Source organism: Odontesthes bonariensis, chromosome 21 (genome assembly GCF_027942865.1).
Source record: "Odontesthes bonariensis isolate fOdoBon6 chromosome 21, fOdoBon6.hap1, whole genome shotgun sequence".
Lineage (NCBI taxonomy): Eukaryota > Metazoa > Chordata > Actinopteri > Atheriniformes > Atherinopsidae > Odontesthes > Odontesthes bonariensis.
The window spans coordinates 3,525,624-3,543,549 of NC_134526.1; the positions used below are offsets into that span (position 1 = coordinate 3,525,624).

The 17,926-nt window shown below is 39.6% G+C and overlaps 1 protein-coding gene across 2 annotated transcripts in view; it reads left to right on the top strand.

The window, feature by feature from the left end:
• The window catches only part of tmem104 (transmembrane protein 104), a 95,917-nt gene that overhangs the window by 18,334 nt on the left and 59,657 nt on the right, over positions 1 to 17,926 (top strand). For both annotated transcript variants that reach the window (XM_075453845.1, XM_075453844.1), the window contains 2 exons: positions 1,428 to 1,508; positions 13,321 to 13,420. In XM_075453845.1, the coding sequence (XP_075309960.1) occupies positions 1,428 to 1,508; positions 13,321 to 13,420 (181 nt within the window). The remainder of the gene's footprint in view (positions 1 to 1,427; positions 1,509 to 13,320; positions 13,421 to 17,926) is intronic.

The window sequence follows — 17,926 nt, forward strand, 5'->3', positions numbered from 1 at the left end:
GGAGTTTTCTTTGAGGTTTCTGGAGTTTTCTTTGAGGTTTCTGGAGTTTTCTTTGAGTTTCTGGAGTTTTCTTTGAGTTTCTGGAATTTTCTTTGAGTTTCTTGAGGTTTCTTGAGTTTTCTTTGAGGTTTCTGGAGTTTTCTTTGAGTTTCTGGAGTTTTTGTGTTTTCTTTGAGTTTTCTGGAGTTTTCTTTGAGTTTCTGGAGTTTTCTTTGAGTTTCTGGAATTTTCTTTGAGGTTTCTTGAGTTTTCTTTGAGGTTTTCTGGAGTTTTCTTTGAGGTTCCTGGAGTTTTCTTTGAGTTTCTGGAGTTTTCTTTGAGGTTTCTGGAGTTTTCTTTGAGGTTTTCTGGAGTTTTCTTTGAGGTTCCTGGAGTTTTCTTTGAGGTTCCTGGAGTTTTCTTTGAGTTTCTGGAGTTTTCTTTGAGGTTTCTGGAGTTTTCTTTGAGGTTTTCTGGAGTTTTCTTTGAGGTTCCTGGAGTTTTCTTTGAGTTTCTGGAGTTTTCTTTGAGGTTTCTGGAGTTTTCTTTGAGGTTTTCTGGAGTTTTCTTTGAGGTTCCTGGAGTTTTCTTTGAGGTTCCTGGAGTTTTCTTTGAGTTTCTGGAGTTTTCTTTGAGGTTTCTGGAGTTTTCTTTGAGGTTTTCTGGAGTTTTCTTTGAGGTTCCTGGAGTTTTCTTTGAGGTTTTCTGGAGTTTTCTTTGAGGTTTCTGGAGTTTTCTTTGAGTTTCTGGAGCACGGCCCAGTTCTCTGGACACCAGCTCGTCTCAGATGGACAGAAAGACAGTGGACGTGTTCTGTGGGCAGATGAGTCCACGTTTCAGCTGCTTCTGGGACAAACTGAGGAGAAAGAGCATCCAGGCTGTTCTCAGAGAAAGGTTTAAAGCCAGCGTCTGTGATGGTGTGGGGGGGCATCAGGGTCCATGGCAGGGAGGGCTTCATCTGTGTGAAGGTGCCACTGATGCAGAGCTGGAGGTCCGTGGTTATTTCAGCAGGACGATGCCAGACCTCATTCTGCACGACTTCCAGCAGCTTCAACCGGCCTGCCTGCAGTCCACATCTGTCCACATCTGCCTCCTGTTGAACATGTACGGAGCATCATGAAGAGGAGAACCAGACAACAACAACAACCAGGGACTGCTGAGCAGCTGAAATCTGGGATTCAGCAGGAATGGACCCAGATTCCTCTGAAAAACTGCAACAATCGGTGTCCTCAGTTCCCAAAGAGTCATTAAAGGAAGCTGATAGGAACACGATGGGAAGCATGACTCTCTAGCTCTGTTGAATAAAGCTTCAAACAAATTTGCTTTGCCAAGTTTTCGTTGTATTTTTTGGTTTTTAACCCATCTGGAAATGTGGTTTAAAGACTCAGAAGGATACCTTTTAACTTTACTGATGTTTACAACCGACCTCTCGTCTGTGTTCCCCACAGAGCGATCGGGTCATGTCGATCACTTCGATATCGTGGAGCGGGTTGAGATGGGTCAGATGGCCTCCATGTTCTTCAACAAAGGTAATGCTCCTCTCGCCTCCAGCTCGTGCTCCGGGCGCACATTATTCAGCTAACCGCAGACACCGTCATCATTAGCCACGTTTAACATTCATGGAGGAACTGGGAGGTCGTGCGGGATAATTCATCAAATTTTTTTTTTTTTATACCTCCAAGGCTGCTGGTGGTTTAATTGAATATAATTAAACAGCATGTAGATAAATTGCCTTAGGTTATAATTACCTGTTTGAGACCCTGTCAAAGCTGCTCACACCTCTGCTGAGCATGTGTGTGGGTGGGCGTATCCCCTCGACCGGTGACAAATACCTGAATAATCTGGGGGGCTAATGAACCTTTTGCTAACTTGTGATGGTAGAACCAGAGAGGAGCTTTGCAGGCACCCTTCTTCTCGCCTTGTCTGCTTACATTAAGCCAATTCAGCTCATTCTGAGCCTTCTGTGACTGATTTTAGTAGAAATAAATGAACAAGAAAAGGTCACAGATATGCCAGCATCATCCGTCCTTCGGCCTCTCAACGGTAGGTGGAGCACTTGGCACACACTGAAGTCGCACGCATCAACTCGTCTCGTGTTCACACCCCCACACGTGTGAAGGCGTTCGTGCGTGCCGTGATGCAGCCCGTGCTGTTAAAGCTGCGGCGCGCTCAACATCCATTCAGGCTTTTGTCACTCACCTGGCTGACTGTTAAAGATGCTCCACAGAAAGAAGAAAAAGGGAAAACCAAAATCTCTGCTGAAAAATCTCTGCTGACGACCTTTCCCAGCGTGAAACGCAGGCTGTGTGCAGGCGGGACACGCGGGGTATCGATTGGTAGTAAGGAAATGAGTTTTCTCCCTTCTTCACTCCCTCCCCATGTGGTAGGAAAGCTGCCCAGTGACTCTAATCAGAAATGAATTAGATAGGCACGAGTCCCAGCACATGCTGAACAAGGAAAGAAGAGTCGCAGCTCTTTGTCTATCCTGACAGCAGAACCTGCTCAGAATCTGCCTGCTGTGTGGTGTCTTTGTCTCTTTATGGCTACAGTTGACTCAAAGATGCCATTTTTACCCATTGACATGAAACCTTTTGTATTTAAGTCATTTAAAAAGCCATCTTCTGCCTTCCAGCTTCTCATTTGCTGTAAAAGGCTCAAAGCACAAGACTCAAAACAGTGTTGTGACGTGCTCAGAACTGAGCGTGATTGACAAACATCAACAAAAACTGCACTGCAGGTCCTTCTAAAGCCCCTTTCACACATGCGCTCCTTTCCATTAATCAGTTGGCCACTGCGTGACCTTTTCCGTGATATTATGCAGTGGTAATCTGACTCGGTACGCCTCGGTTTCACGGCAGTGGTGGGTTAATTATCAGCTATCAGCTGTTCACGAAAATCAGACCGATTGAGTCAGTAAATCTATGATTAACGGCACGCTCCATATTTTGCTCTTCATTGGTTTTACCTCCAACAACTTAGCAGCAACAAAGTGATCTGCGGCTGCAGCTTCTGCGTAAATATTTACAGCTGCTCCCATTAAACAAAGTTTTAACACGTGTCATTTGAATATTAAGTTTTTCATGGTAAAACAAGAGAAAACTGTATATCTAGAAGTAGGGATGCACTGGTCCGATATTTGGATCAGATATCGGTGCAGATGTCGAAGAAAATTTGAAATCGGGTATCGTGACAATGGGTCGATCCATATCGGCCGATTTATTTATTTATTTTTAAGTTTTAATTTTAGTTTTTTCCAAGCGAGTGAAGCTATTGTTCTCAATTTCAGCTCCTTTGTTATCTAATATTTGGTTTTACCTTGGATTTTGAATCCCTAATTGCACTGACTGAACCAGTTCAACTTGTTATATTTTTATGGTTAAGATTGTTTTACTGGTCCACAGTTATTACATAAATAAGTAAATCAGTACATTTATATCTGTTTATTTGTTTTTTTTAGAAAATAGGAAAGAAATGTTTAAGTCAAGTCTGATGTTGCCTAGCACAAAAAAGAATGATCCCAGACTTTTCTACACAATGAAACTTACCGTTTGTTACCATAATTCCGCGCTGATTTTCTGTATCGTATCGGTATCGGCCGATTCTTAACCTCGGATATCGGTATCGGAGGTGAAAAAAGTGGATCGGTGCATCCCTATGCAGAAGGACTTGTAGAGCTTTATGTGGTGATGAAGCTTCTCAGGTGACAAAAGTGGCGACAGTGGAGTTAGCATCATGTTTTTATCAGTTTGACAACATCAACACTATTAATGTAGTAGAATTAAACCCACATGGTTATAACGCTTCCTATTAACTATGTAGAAAAGTGTTGCTTCCATTCACCAAGTTTTACACAACCTCTTTACACTCTGCATGCTAATATGAATGATTTCGCTGTTATGTTTAAAAAACTTTGGCTCCAAAGTCAGTTATGTTAAAGTCTACCCAATCCTGCGTAAATGTCAAATATTGTGCGTGCGCCGTTACTTTAACAGGCATCTTTGAGTAAAGTGTGAATGACTGAATTCAAACACTTCTGAAGCCATTAATGTTAAATATACGATGTTTAAAAGAGGGCTTATTATTCAAAGACCCCAGTTTTGACTTAAATAAATAAAACTTATTGGCGATTTTCATACCAACGGAGTGACTCAGAGCTCCATCAACGTGTGCTTATGTGCATCAAGTTGATGCATGTGCTGTATATATCAAAGAACTAGGTAAAAATATGTCTGACGTCTCTGTACGTCTCTATGCTGACGATGCAGTTATTTACTGTCATAATAAAACAATTAACGTGTTATTTAAACGTTTCTATTTTGAATTTAATGGCATCCAGTCTCAGCTTTAAGGGACATTTCTAATCACCTGATCACTCCTGCAGATTTCAAACAGCTTTTAAACTTGGAAACTTGGTTTTAATGTTGCTTGTGTGAACAGTTCCCTCTTGGTAATGAGACTACGGGTCTCATTGAGGCTAACGTGTATATATGAAGGTGAAATAAGATGAAATAAGTTGCAGAATCAGCTAAGCGACAACAGCATTTTTGTTAAGACCGGGTTCCCCGAACTCATAAAGCCTGCTTATTCACTGAATATGTTTCTCTGCTCAGAGGCATATCAGCACATGAAGGGGCCCTTTAAGGGCTCTCGGGCTCATGCGTAGACGTCGCCTTTTTTGGACTTCCTGGAAATTTGGCTCCAAGTCCTTTCCATCTAAAACAATTCACAGTAAAAAGTAGAAGAGTAAAACCCCCTTAAATTGCTTCCCATTCACACATATAGTTTAATTTGGATATGATATTGTTGTTCTGGTAAAACGAGACGCACATCAGCGACTTATTGCACTCTGGGAATGAATTTTTATCACAGATGATTCAATTTATTTTCTATTAAAAAACAATTTCAGCGAGTTGCAGTGAGGCGATTACGTAGTTTAACTTTTGTAAACTATCTTAATGCTTATTGATGCTGATCAATGAGGATTTCCTTTGTAGAACTTGAGCTTATAATGAGCAAATTAAAAAAAAAATCTGATTTTTATTCTACAGGTTGAGGTTTCAGTGGTTTCAAAAACAGACTTTTCCAGGTTTTCTCGCTTTAATTATCTGATTTGTCAGCTTTTTGGTTTAATAAATCTTTGTAAAGGTTGTGCTTGACGTTCCACTCGGCAGCATTGCACAAATGTGTTTATTGGTCAGGGAAGACGGGCCTGGACAACAACCAAGTTGTTGCAGGTAGTTCGGGAGCAGTGACTTCTGGGCGTGCATCTTTGCAGACATTTTTCATGCATAAGAAAGAAGTTTAACACGGTGGAGGAAGAGGCAAAAAGCACAAAATAACCACCTTAATTAGTTAAAACCCATTGTCAGTTGCAGGTTAATCAGTTGAGAAGGTTTCAACAGATTGCTTCAACAGACCACCCAACTTTTATTTGCTTGAGTTAATTGTAATTCATTAAAAACAAACCGATGTACCCTTGTGTTGCAGTCGCATTAAAGTTGCTCTCAGTTGAAAATCTTTCAGTCCTGCTTTTATTACTGTACGTGATTTAGTCGCCATGCAGCCAGATTTCTGTGCCAAAAGTCAAACTTTTCATGTAACTTAAACACTTATTAGCTTTGTTTCAGAGTGCACCAACAGGCCTGAAAGTGGGAGCATGTTCTCTTCCTGCGGTGTGGCTGAGTTGTGTGTTTGTTAGCAGAGGTGGGAAGAGTAGCCAAAAAGTACTGTTACTCAAGTAAAAAGTCGTCATCCAAATAATTACTTTAGTAAGAGTAAAAAAGTGCTCGGTGAAAAAACTACTCAAGTACTGAGTAACTGTTGAGTAACGTCTGATTTATTTGTTAACACAAGCATTCAATCAGACAGACAAAAATACTAAATAATCATCTTTAGGCAAATTAGAGTTCATCCAATTGATAAAATAAATTTTAATTAATTAATTACAAAATAGCTTAAATTAAAATATTCCAGGTGAATTTAAGTACTTGAATAAAAGATAACAGAGACTTAGGAAATGTTTAAAACATATGTAACCCATATGTAACCTAAAAAACAAACATTCACCTATCCATGGGGGGAAAAAACGAGTTTAGGAAACTTAGCGCTACATGTTTCCTCAAGTTAGATGTTGAGTTTCTGCTGAAATGTGCGTTTGTTTTGGTTGACACAGAAGACACATAATGTAGCTGCTGTTTCTCACTCTTTGTAAGGTAAACATGCTTTCAGTATGAGGCCTCGTCTGCGTCTTCATTTCCCACCGTTGGTTCTGACATTTTTCATCTGTTTCTTTGTTTGTTTGCTACGACTGCTAATGCTAAAGCTAACCCGTCCCGCCGCTGAGATCGAGTACGGTCACGTGACCAGACTGCACGGCTGCGTCTGATTGGTGGAACACAGTCAGGTGGTAGAGCCTTTGGCGGAAGTCTCTCTCTCTGTCAGAATAAAACATTAAAATGAGGCGTACGCGGGGGGATAAAAATAATGAGGCGTAGAATACCAAAGAGGTAAGAAGAAAAGTAACCAGCTCATTGTAGCCTAATGTAGCGGAGTAAGTTTCAGTTTCTGCTGCACACATCTACTCAAGTAAAAGTAAAAAGTATAGAGATTTAAAACTACTCCTAGAAGTATAATTATTTCAAAAACTTACTCAAGTAAATGTAACTCGTTACTACCCACCTGTTTGTTAGACGACTTGATCCAAATCAAGTCAACAAACAGCTCAGGAGAGATGAGACTGTTGGAGGTGGATTCATTTTTTAATTTATTTTTTTCCTCCCGTGAAGGAAAGGTAATTAATAAGAATGACTGCAGACAAATTAACGAAGCTGTGCTAACGTTAAAGCGCCTTAAAACAATACAACACCAGCCCCCTGTTGGTCTAAATCTGTGTTTCTCAATTCCGGTCCTCGGGACCCACTGCCCTGCATGTTTTCGATGTTTCCCTCCTCCAGCACACCTGATTCAAATGGTTCAACTCGTCATCAAGCTCTGCAGTGGCCTGATAAGGAGCTATTTATTTGAATCGAGGGAAACATCGAAAACATGCAGGGCATTGGGTCCCGAGGACCGGAATTGAAAAAACACCGGTCTAAATCAAAATTTATTTGTATAGCACATTTCATGTACAAACAATTCAAAGTGCTTTACATAAAATAAAAGCATTGCAGCAGGGAGTGGAAGAAGCTAAAATAATAAGCTTTAGGCGTTATTGAACACTATATCTGTGTCCCGCAGCCAATTAAAGGCATCTCTGTGCTGTTGAAGAGGCACACTTGGAGGACATTTGGCTTCCTCTTTGGCTAAAATTGACGTGGCAGTAGTAAGGGAAGCTTGGAATAAGGCCACGGTATTGTATCAGCCTGACCTGCAGACACTGACAGGAATGTTGATGGGGGGCTGGGTTATCTGCACCGCTGTGGAAAGTGTTACTCTAACCTTCACATTGATGATTTGAAAGTTGATTAGAAGACGACTTTGGCTAAAGTCACACAGGCAGAGACTAACAGAGTGCTGTCCTTGCATCAGCATCTTGTCTCAGCCCTTCCTGCCTCTGCGATATGATGCGCCGGGTAACACCCAGGCTGTGCAAACAGCAGGATTGTTGCCGTCCCTCCCCTGACGTGCGCAGGACCGTGGCCGCGAATACTAATTCGCTCCCGTTGTAACGCAGGCTCCCGCCTTTTAATGAGAGCCAAACATTGACGCATCTATTTTTAATACTTGAGTGACTTCTGTTTAAATGCCACTCTTGAACGTTGAGAGCCTTGGCAAGATGGAAAAATCCAAACTGTCGGAGCTGTTTGGGAAGATAAACGGTCTTGTTTACTTCAGCGTGCGTCCAAAAAATCATTTTTCCACGAGCAGCTCCCTTTGCCAGCGTTGTAAAAGATGCACTTTAATTTCAAGGGTACGTTACAACAGCTGACGCTGATCAACTTTCTGAGTGCGGTCCCAGGAGACGAAGGCTTCATTTGTTTCCCAAAGTAAAACAAGGCTGTTGTATCGTAGAAGCTGCTCGTTTCTGTCAGGCTTGAAGTTAATTTGCTCTGACACAGATCACACGTCACACAGAGGCAAACCCGCCATTTTTAACTCTCCTGTTCTATTTACATCCTTTTTAATAGTGTCGATGCCTCACAGACGCCTGCATGTAATCATATTTAATCAAAGTTTCACTCTGTTTGTCTCACAAGCAGCGGAGCTTGAATATAAGGGGGAGAAATGAGTAAAGAGAAAGTTCTCTTCATTATTTCTGAGTCTTAGCTTTTATTGTGAAATTAAATGTACGATCTGTGTTAAAAAAAAAATGCTGGGACGCTTTATAAAATGTAAATATCATCATAATTCTGGATTTTATTCACAATATAACATGGAAAACATCTTAAAGTGAGACATTTAATGATAAATATGAGCTCATCTTGAATCTGATGGCAGCAAAACATCTCAAAAAAAGGCTTTTTTTTAGCTTTTATTGTGAAATTAAATGTACGATCTGTGTTAAAAAAAAATGCTGGGACACTTTTTAAAATGTAAATATCATAATTCAGTATTTTATTCACAATATAACATGGAAAACATCTTAAAGTGAGACATTTAATGATAAATATGAGCTCATCTTGAATCTGATGGCAGCAAAACGTCTCAAAAAAAGGCTTTTTTTTAGCTTTTATTGTGAAATTAAATGTACGATCTGTGTTAAAAAAAAATGCTGGGACACTTTGTAAAATGTAAATATCATAGTTCAGTATTTTATTCACAATATAACATGGAAAACATCTTAAAGTGAGACATTTAATGATAAATATGAGCTCATCTTGTATCTGACGGCAGCAAAACGTCAGAGGCAAACCCGCCATTTTTAACTCTCCTGCTCTATTTACATCCTTTTTTAATAGTGTCGATGCCTCCCAGACGCCTGCATGTAATCATATTTAATCAAAGTTTCACTCTGTTTGTCTCACAAGCAGCGGAGCTTGAATATAGTGTCTTTCAGTCTGACGACTGCAGTGATTTGAATAATGAAAATAAAATGGCTCCACCTTAAACTGTTTGGAGTGCATTACCTCTAACAGAATATCTTATTGTTGTTTTAATGAATTCAATTCAGTGCAGTTTTATTTATAAAGTGCCAAATCACAGCAAATGTCTCCTCGACCGACCGGGAGTCAGAAATGGGAACAAACGATGTGTCTCTGTGACAGGCTGCTGGGAACAAAGTGCCTAAAGATCCAGTTTAAAATGGCTTCTTTGCTCAGTTGTGGTTCATCCCTTGAGTTAGGAGCCTTTTTTTCTGCTTGGATGATTAAGAGTTAAGTGGCTTAACAAAGAAAAACTCTGAAAGACATTCAGAAAGCTGGAGAACTGTTGATGAAGACCACTTTAACCCTAATCCCTGATAGGGGACCTTTTTCTCCACTTGGGCTGTACTTTCTCCTCTAATTTCACACTGGAAATAGTGATACTCATCATATTTGGTCCAGTTGTGCAAAATAGGCACAGAAAGGCTTAAAATTTGGGCTAAAAAGTTCAAATTGGCATCTAAAGGGTTAATTTTTTGAAAATAATTGAAAAATTGATAGTTATGATCAGAACTGAAGTGGAATAAAAGATTTATGAAAAAGAAAAGTGGAAAGAAATATTAATATATGATGTTTTTAGGTCGTTTTAAAAGGGGACAAAAATGTCCCTTTACAGAAATTAAGGAGTTTTTTTTTTGTTTTTTTTGTTTTTTTTTTTAAATGGGACAGCAAAAAAATGAAAAATCTCTAAAAATCAATGTTGTTGCTGATCATTGACATATTCCAGACCATAATTATCCCCGCTCAACAATTCCACTTTGTATTCTATATATTGAAAATATAGCAGTTTTTGTGTTGTTTTTTTGAAATTTTAAAATTTATTTATTTTTTAACAGAAATTGGCGTTTACATCATATAAACCAGTATTTAAAGGGTTAAATTTATGAAAATAATTGAAAACTTGGTAGTTATGATCAGAACTGAAGTGGAATGAAAGATCTACGGAAAAAATATTAACATATGATGTTTTTAGGTCGTTTTAAAAGGGGACAAAAATGTCCCTTTTCAGAAATTAAGTAGTTTTAAATCAGGTATGAGGGTTAAAGCGTTAAGTCTGAATGTTTGGAGGGAAAATCTAAAGAATTGCGGGCTGGATTAGGAGTTTTGAACATTTCTTTTACCTTTTTAAATCCTTATGAGAGTCCAGTTGGCCTTATTCAAGCTGTTATGATGATCATAACTTGGAACATTTAGCTCCTTTATGTTCACTGGTAACATAAAAGGTTTGATTTAATGCTCTTTGTGGACATTAAGGAGCATTTTGTCCACATTTGTGTCACCTTTAGATCTGCTCATGGTGTCCGAGGAGACTTGGGGTTTGCAGGAGCTGCAGTTTTTCTTCTCTTTTACGTTATCTTTCATCATTTGTTAGTGTTTCTTGCTCACGTTTGTCAGCGCAGCAGTTTCCACGTGTTCCTCACGTGGCCGTGCATCTCTGCCACATCACTGTGGCCTCGGTGCTTTTTCTGCAGCTCCTCGCAGACCGGCCCGTCATGTCTGTTGTCAGTCAGAGGTGACGCGTTGATGTGTGGCAGGGCTTCTCACAGCTTCGTGAAATGCTGAGCTTTGACACGAAGACCCATTTTGAGATGTTTTTGCCTGTGGCTCTGGGTAATTGGTAGATATTAGTTACAGTGGTGTGAAAGCCTGCATCCCCGTGGCCTTGAGAATATTTATGCCCTGCTCATATCTGCTGTTGAGGTGAGAATACATGTTTGCTCGAGCTGTAATGAGTGAAACGAGGGGGAGAATAAGTTCATTAAAGCCATTTTTCCAGCTTTAACTGCTGGAGAACGACTCTGTATGTTCTGACACTTTTACACCAATACTGTGTTGTTTCATCAGGGAGGGAAGTGACAGCACCTGTTTCTAAAACAATGAAAAGTTGCTTATTGGGCTGGCACTTCCCTGTGTTTTCAGCTTACATCCCAGTTTAATTTGCAGTGTTGTATAAAGTACTGAAATCTCACACTCAAGTAAAAGTATAGGTACCCCTCCAAAATATGACTTTGGTAAAAGTCCAAGTCACTGACTGAAATGTTACTTGAGTTAAAGTATCCGAAACGTCTTGTACTTAAGTATGAGAATTACTGTAAAAATAGATGTACTTAAGTAATGTAATGAAAAGTATAAGTAAAAAGTAAACGAGGCAAATGCAGTTTGAATGACATTTTTTATATTTTGGTAAACTTTGAAGGTCAAATACACTTAAAATCTACACACAACCAAGTGCAGGCAAAGTTTAAACCAGGTTTAGACAGAAAATACAAAGTTTGTGAACCTTTAAGTTTTTCTTCTTCAAGTAAGGTCAGTGCTGAAAATGAGGCGTACATTACACCATTAAGAAAAAAATTAAACAAAAGAGGCTGCTACTGTTATTGCCATCATTATAAACAAAATTTAAAGAAAAACTGAAGCTTATCTGGCATCTGAAGAGGAAGTCCAGTTTGAAACCCCTTTTGTAAACCTTTCTAAAAAATAAATAAAATAACTCAGTACAGAAAATGCGGCCAACAGCACCAAGAAAAAAAGCTGTTAGGATTCCTGTACTTCACAAGCTTTAGGAGGTGCACACACAACCGGCCATTATACAAAAGAAAAAAAAGAATTGGGAGGGAACTGCAGCTTATCTGGCATCTGAAGAGGAAGACCTTTTTTGTACAACTACCTTAAAACCTAAAAAAGGGGAGTTTCTGTAAGATAGAATTTCCACGTCTTTGGGCAGGCAGAACATGCATGGGGTCAAAACTCTGTTGCGTTTTCTCTCTATCTCTCTCTCTCTTTTTTTTTTGTAACGAGTAACTAAACCGAACAATGAAAATGTATCGGAGTAAAAGTATGCAATTAAGTTCGGAAATATAGTGAAGTAAAAGTGAAAGTTGTCAAAAAAATTTAAACTCGAGGAAAGTACAAAGTATTCCAAAAGATACTTAAGTACAGTAGTGAACAGGACTCTAAATTAACACCCGCCAAATGCGGGTGAAAGTTATTTTTGGCGTGTATTAAAAAAAACTCACTAGCCGGCTTGGCCGATGATAAATGAGGAACTTTACCATCTATTTCGCGGAGGATGATATTGAACCTCGCGAAACACGCCGGCCACACTTTGTGAGAAAAGGGAAAAATGGAACTGATTTAGATGGGTCTGAAGACAGTTCAGAGAGCTCGGACGATGTTGAAGCATTTCACAGTATCCCCCTCATAATTAGTCTCTGCACATAGTTTTGTGTTTAATTTTGTGCATTATCTGCACTAAAACATGGTTAGAAAGTTGTTAAATATTTCCATTTTTGTAGATTCAGGGTTCACATGAATATAAATCAGTTTTAAAGTTATTTTTTTATGTACAAAAAATGTGACCCTGAATAGTATGTGAGGGTTGAGGAGTAATGAAATGTTAGAATAAGTTTTGTATGTACTTAAGTTTAATTATTGTAATTATTTTTAATTGGATATACATTCCCAATTTCACTGTAAAATGAATTTAAAGCTTTAGTTAATAAATTGATCAAATTAATTCAGTGGCTCTCATCTGTCTTTTTTGCACGGAAAAATATGTGGCTGGTGGAAATTCTGATTGGCTGGTAACTTCAGAAACTTACTGGCCACATTGGCTGGTGATCAAAAAAGTTAATTTAGATCCCTGGTAGTGAAGTATTTTTACTTCTTTACTATACAACACTGTTAATTTGACACCATTTTAAGCACCTTTTAGTCTTGATTTGTTGAAAGAATCAGTGTAGCGAGAGAAAAGCTGAAGATTTGTCAGCTTTCTTTTCTTTTTATTAGTTCCTACGCTGGATTTTCCTTGGCGGTAATGAATCATTTGAGCGCTGTGGTTGGCCGGTTGAACCTCCGTCGGGGAATCCTACAGGATGATGGATGCGTGATCAACTGCGCTGATGTGTCTGCTGATGAAGGCTCTGGATCTCGGCTCGGCAGAGGAAGCCGGGTCAGGAGCTGCAGAGAGATGAAGTCTGAAAGGGAAATCCTTCCTCGTGGAGCCATTTGTTTATTAATTAATGCCGTTAATACGTTGTCATTATACCAAAAATATGTGCCTGTGGTGTCCAGGCAGCTGTCCCAGAAAACAGATGGAGAGATGGAACAGGAGTCCGTTAGCGATATATCATGATAAAGTATTTGGACGGCTGCTAAAAATGAAAAATGTGTGTGTTTGTCACCCATTGATCCCATGTTGCTTTGTGAATCTGCTCGTCACGCATCCCCGAATCCTTCATATCTTAATTTTGTCTTTCAGTTGGAGTCAATATGTTCTACATCTGCATCATCGTCTATCTTTACGGAGACCTGGCCATCTACGCAGCAGCTGTGCCTATATCGCTAATGGAAGTCGCCTGGTAAGATCAATAGGCTTTCTTAGCTTTTATTGTGAAATTAAATGCTGGGACGCTTTGTAAAATGTAAATATCATCATATTCAGTATTTTATTCACAATATAACATGGAAAACATCTTAAAGTGAGATATTTAATGATAAATATGAGCTATTCTTGAATCTGACGGCAGCAAAACGTCTCAAAATAGGCTTTCTTAGCTTTTTTATATATATATATATATATATATATATATATATATATATATATATATATATATATATATATATATATATATATATATATATATATATATATATATATATATATATATATATATATATATATATATATATATATATATATATATATATATATATATATATATATATATATATATATATATATATATATATAGGGAAGATATCCACTGGCCATTAATATACAAAAAAGAGCACTACAATTTTGGATGCACCTCAAAACAAGTCCCTCAGACACACTGCACTTTATTGCAGCAAAAACAATGTGTATAAATTAATCATTACATGTTCATTATATTTTATGCTTTGGCAATACATTTACTTTTTCTGGTTCTCTGAACCTGGAGCAGTTCGGGAATCATCAGCATCAGTGTGTCAATGTTTATAACAAACCCCATGACTGACAGGTACCTGCAATTGGAAAAACATTCATTATTCTGATCATAGCAAAACAAGACTCCTCTTGAAAGCACCATGTGATGTCATTAGTGACAGGTTGAAAACTTGTATGTCCATTTTTTTTTTCCTTTTTTAAGCGTTTAAATATAAATCGAAATAGTTTTCCTTGATTGTAGGTCACTTTTGATAAAGGTGTTTGCCAAGTATAATGCAATGTGATAATGTAAAAGATACGAGGTTTCTGCCCGTCACCAACGATGTGCAATTTTTGTAGACAACGGAACCCATGGAAAAAAGTGTGAAATCAAGTCACAAATGTAATGCACGCACCCCACCACCCATATCAACAGTGATACGACTCAGTAACCTTAGCATACGTTCGCCTAAAATGAAGTTCATAAAATGCTGTACAGTTTTTTATTGTTTATCTTTATTTTAAACTTTGTTGTTAAAGTATGTCATGTTTTCATTTCCTTAATTTCAAGCCATTTATATAATAGGATGCTATGGTTGATGCCGAGCTGTCAGCTCTCAGCTGTCATCTGTCAGCTGTTAGCTGATCGGTCATTCATTTACGATGTGGTCGCATAGTGTTAATACGCCAATATTACTCTGCCGTTGCCCTCCGCTATTACTTTGTTGTTCAAGTAGCCTATGTCATGTTTTCATTTTCATTAATTTCATTATCATATCATCAAGCCATTCATATTCATCTTGTGAGCTAATCTAGCTAGCCACGGCCTCAGGAGCATCTATTTATACTACAACACTCTGGTAAAACAAATAGATTCAATAGTACGGTAATGTTAAATCTTACTTGTGAAAAGTAATCCCACGACTTCTGTTTTCCTTGGTTCGCTCGTTTGAGCAGTTGTATGCTGAACACCAGCCAGGCATCTTGACAAGTCTCTAGTTGCAAATTCAATGACAAACGTTATCGTGAGCTTGACGTTCACCACTCCAAGATGGCGGCCGTTTTTCTCGCGTCTCAGCAGCCAATGCTCAGTCTAGTGTTCTATATGATGTCTATGTTCGCTTCCACTGCCCAACGTCGCACTGCTCTGTCGTCACTCCCTCAAAACCCCGCACCAGAACCCTCTGCCCCGCCCGCGTTGATTCAAAACACATCTCTGCGTTGTGATTGGTTTAGTTGCCATCTGCCAGATTCAGGGCAGTATTTTCAAAATGAAAAGTGGTTCGAGGCCAGACCCAACCGCAGGCAAAACATTTTGCCGTCCAGCAGTTGGCGCTGGTTTTCCAGGCTAGTAAAAAGTGGGAAAACTTGGATTATTCCATTATTTTCAGAACGTGACATCATGAAAAGATTCATAGAATCGAGAGACTACAGAGTGGGAAACTTTAATGACGCATGTTGTTGCCATCAGATTCTAAATGAGCTGATATTTTTCATGAAATTTGATGTCTGCGCTCTGCTTGTGAGAAAAGTTTCTCTTTTTCTTGCACAGCGTCCCGACTGTTTTGGGTCGTGTACACATTTTTTACTGGCTCCTCCGTCCTCACATATCCTTTTGTGACCTACTGAACTCGAGATTAAGACAATAAAGCTTTGTTGACAGAGACCTCCAGGCCTGCTCACCTCTCGCTGCGGCTTCTGGCATCTTAGTCATGTTGATTTCCGCTTCCAGACAGATTTTTATTGCGAGTTTGTTTACCAGACTGGCTGAAAATAAAGTGTTTTATTTAGTTTTGGACTTATCCCCCCCAGAATGAAGCGTTCTTTACCCCCTTTGGTGTTGTTTTGGTGAGATTATTTCAGAGTTTTCAGGCAATTTAAAAAAGTTTTGAGGAAACTATAATGCAGTATTTGCTGTCTTTATCTGATTTAAATATTTTACAATCAATACAAGTAAGACAAATGTGACTGTCTCTGTTAAATGTGTGTTGGCAGCAGTTATTGATCACTTAATTGGCCAGCCTGTAAAATGGCATTTTGAGATAATCTGCATTGACGGATTATTAGTGCATGTGGCTGGTAAACGAACAGAATCGGCACCATTTAGCTGTAATAAAACAGATGAATACAGCAGACAGAAATGTGGGACTGTTAGGGCTCAACAGCTGGAGGTCCAACTCAGCTTCACATCAGACAGAAGTTTCAAACCCATTACAGTCTGTTTCCAGAGTTTCAGCTCTATGGAGTGGACTGGTTTTAAGGACTGGAACCAGGCAGATGTGGCCATTTTTTTTGCCACTTTATCAGGGACAGCTCGCTAATAAAAGGTCGGACCTCCTTTTGCCTTCAGAACTGCCTTACTTCTTCATAGTTTCAACAAGGTGTTGGACACATTCCTCAGAGGCATCAGGCAGCTGCTGCAGATGTGTCGGCTGCACATCTGTGATGAGAATCTCCCGTTCCACCGCATCCCAAAGCTGCTCCGTTGGACTGAGATCTGGTGACTGTGGAGGCCGTTGGAGTGCAGGGAACTCATTGTTCATGTTCAAGAAACCAGTTTGAGGCTACCTTTACACGGAAACGATCTGAAACCAAAACGCAAAAGTGGCGTTTTGGTTTCACTTTTAAATCTGCATTTAGACGAGCGTTTTAGGGTGAAAATCTGCGTGCATACGGAAACGCAAAAGTGTGTGTTCATATTTATCGATGCAGTAAACACGCCAGATGGCTCCCACCACTGAGAAGTCCTCCCAGGTCTCACCCACAGATGGCTAGGTCGCCTGCTCTCTCTATGAGCTTCAAGAACTTCGAGAACGTAGTTCATATTTTTGGTCTGTTCTTTCCTACTCTCGCTCATCATTGCTGTTATCTGATGAAATGACTCTTGAACGTCAGTTACCGCGCCTAAGGCGAGTTGAAAGTCCGCAGGGACGGACATGTTGATAGCCTACTGATGTGTTTCCCACGGTTTCCTGGCGCTTTATTATGCTCGTCACGTCATTTCTATGTGAGGAGAAACGCAGTTTTGCGTTTTTTATCCTTTACACGGCGGCGCGACAGTGGAGGGTTTTCAAGAATTCCACTTTGGAGGGCGGTTTCACTTTTTTGCGTTTTCATGCCCCCAAAACGCCGTTTCCATCTAAACGATATAGTGCATCCGCAAAAAGGTTTTGCGTTTTTAACCCGTTTTCGTTTCCGTGTAAACGGCCCCTGAGATGATTTGAGCTCTGTGACATGGTGCATTATCCTGCTGGAAGCAGCATCAGAAGATGGTGCACTGTGCTCATAAAGGGATGGATACATCTATATCTGTATGTACACAAGGGCTGTTAAAATGAATCAATTGTAAATATATACGTACACAGACACATATATAGATAAATTTATATCTGTAGCCTATAGACCCGTTAAAGGGATAGTTCGGGATATTTGACATGAATCTGTATGGCATCACCATAACCAGTGTCGTGCATTCAAACTGACTTACCCCCGACAGTGTCCTGTGAGCCGAGTTCTTGTCCAGTGTTGGTCAAGGCGAAAGTAGTCCGGCTTGTTTGCTGGGGTCAAGAAATTAGCGCGTTTTTCTTCCCAAAACAGTACGTGTGCTAAAGAGTGATTTATTTCATCACAAAAACCAAAGCCGGCAAAAGTCACTCCTCGTTATCACTTGGGCCCTATACTGTCTGTCATTATGTATCAGTGCGCACGTCATTCTGACCGCGAGCTGTGCGCACGAGTCTTTCTGTTCTTTGGCAGTGCTCAACACTGTCTTACTCTGCAGACAACTGGCCATCGGGTCCAGCTGGTCTGGGACGCCTCTTCCAGTTGATCTTGGGAACATGGAAAAAAGTTCTCAAGACGCCTGCATTCAGGAGTGCAGGGAAGTCACCGTTATTTGTGATGCAGGCAGCAGCTGTCCCACGGCCGCCGACATCCTCATCTATGGAAAGGTTTTGTA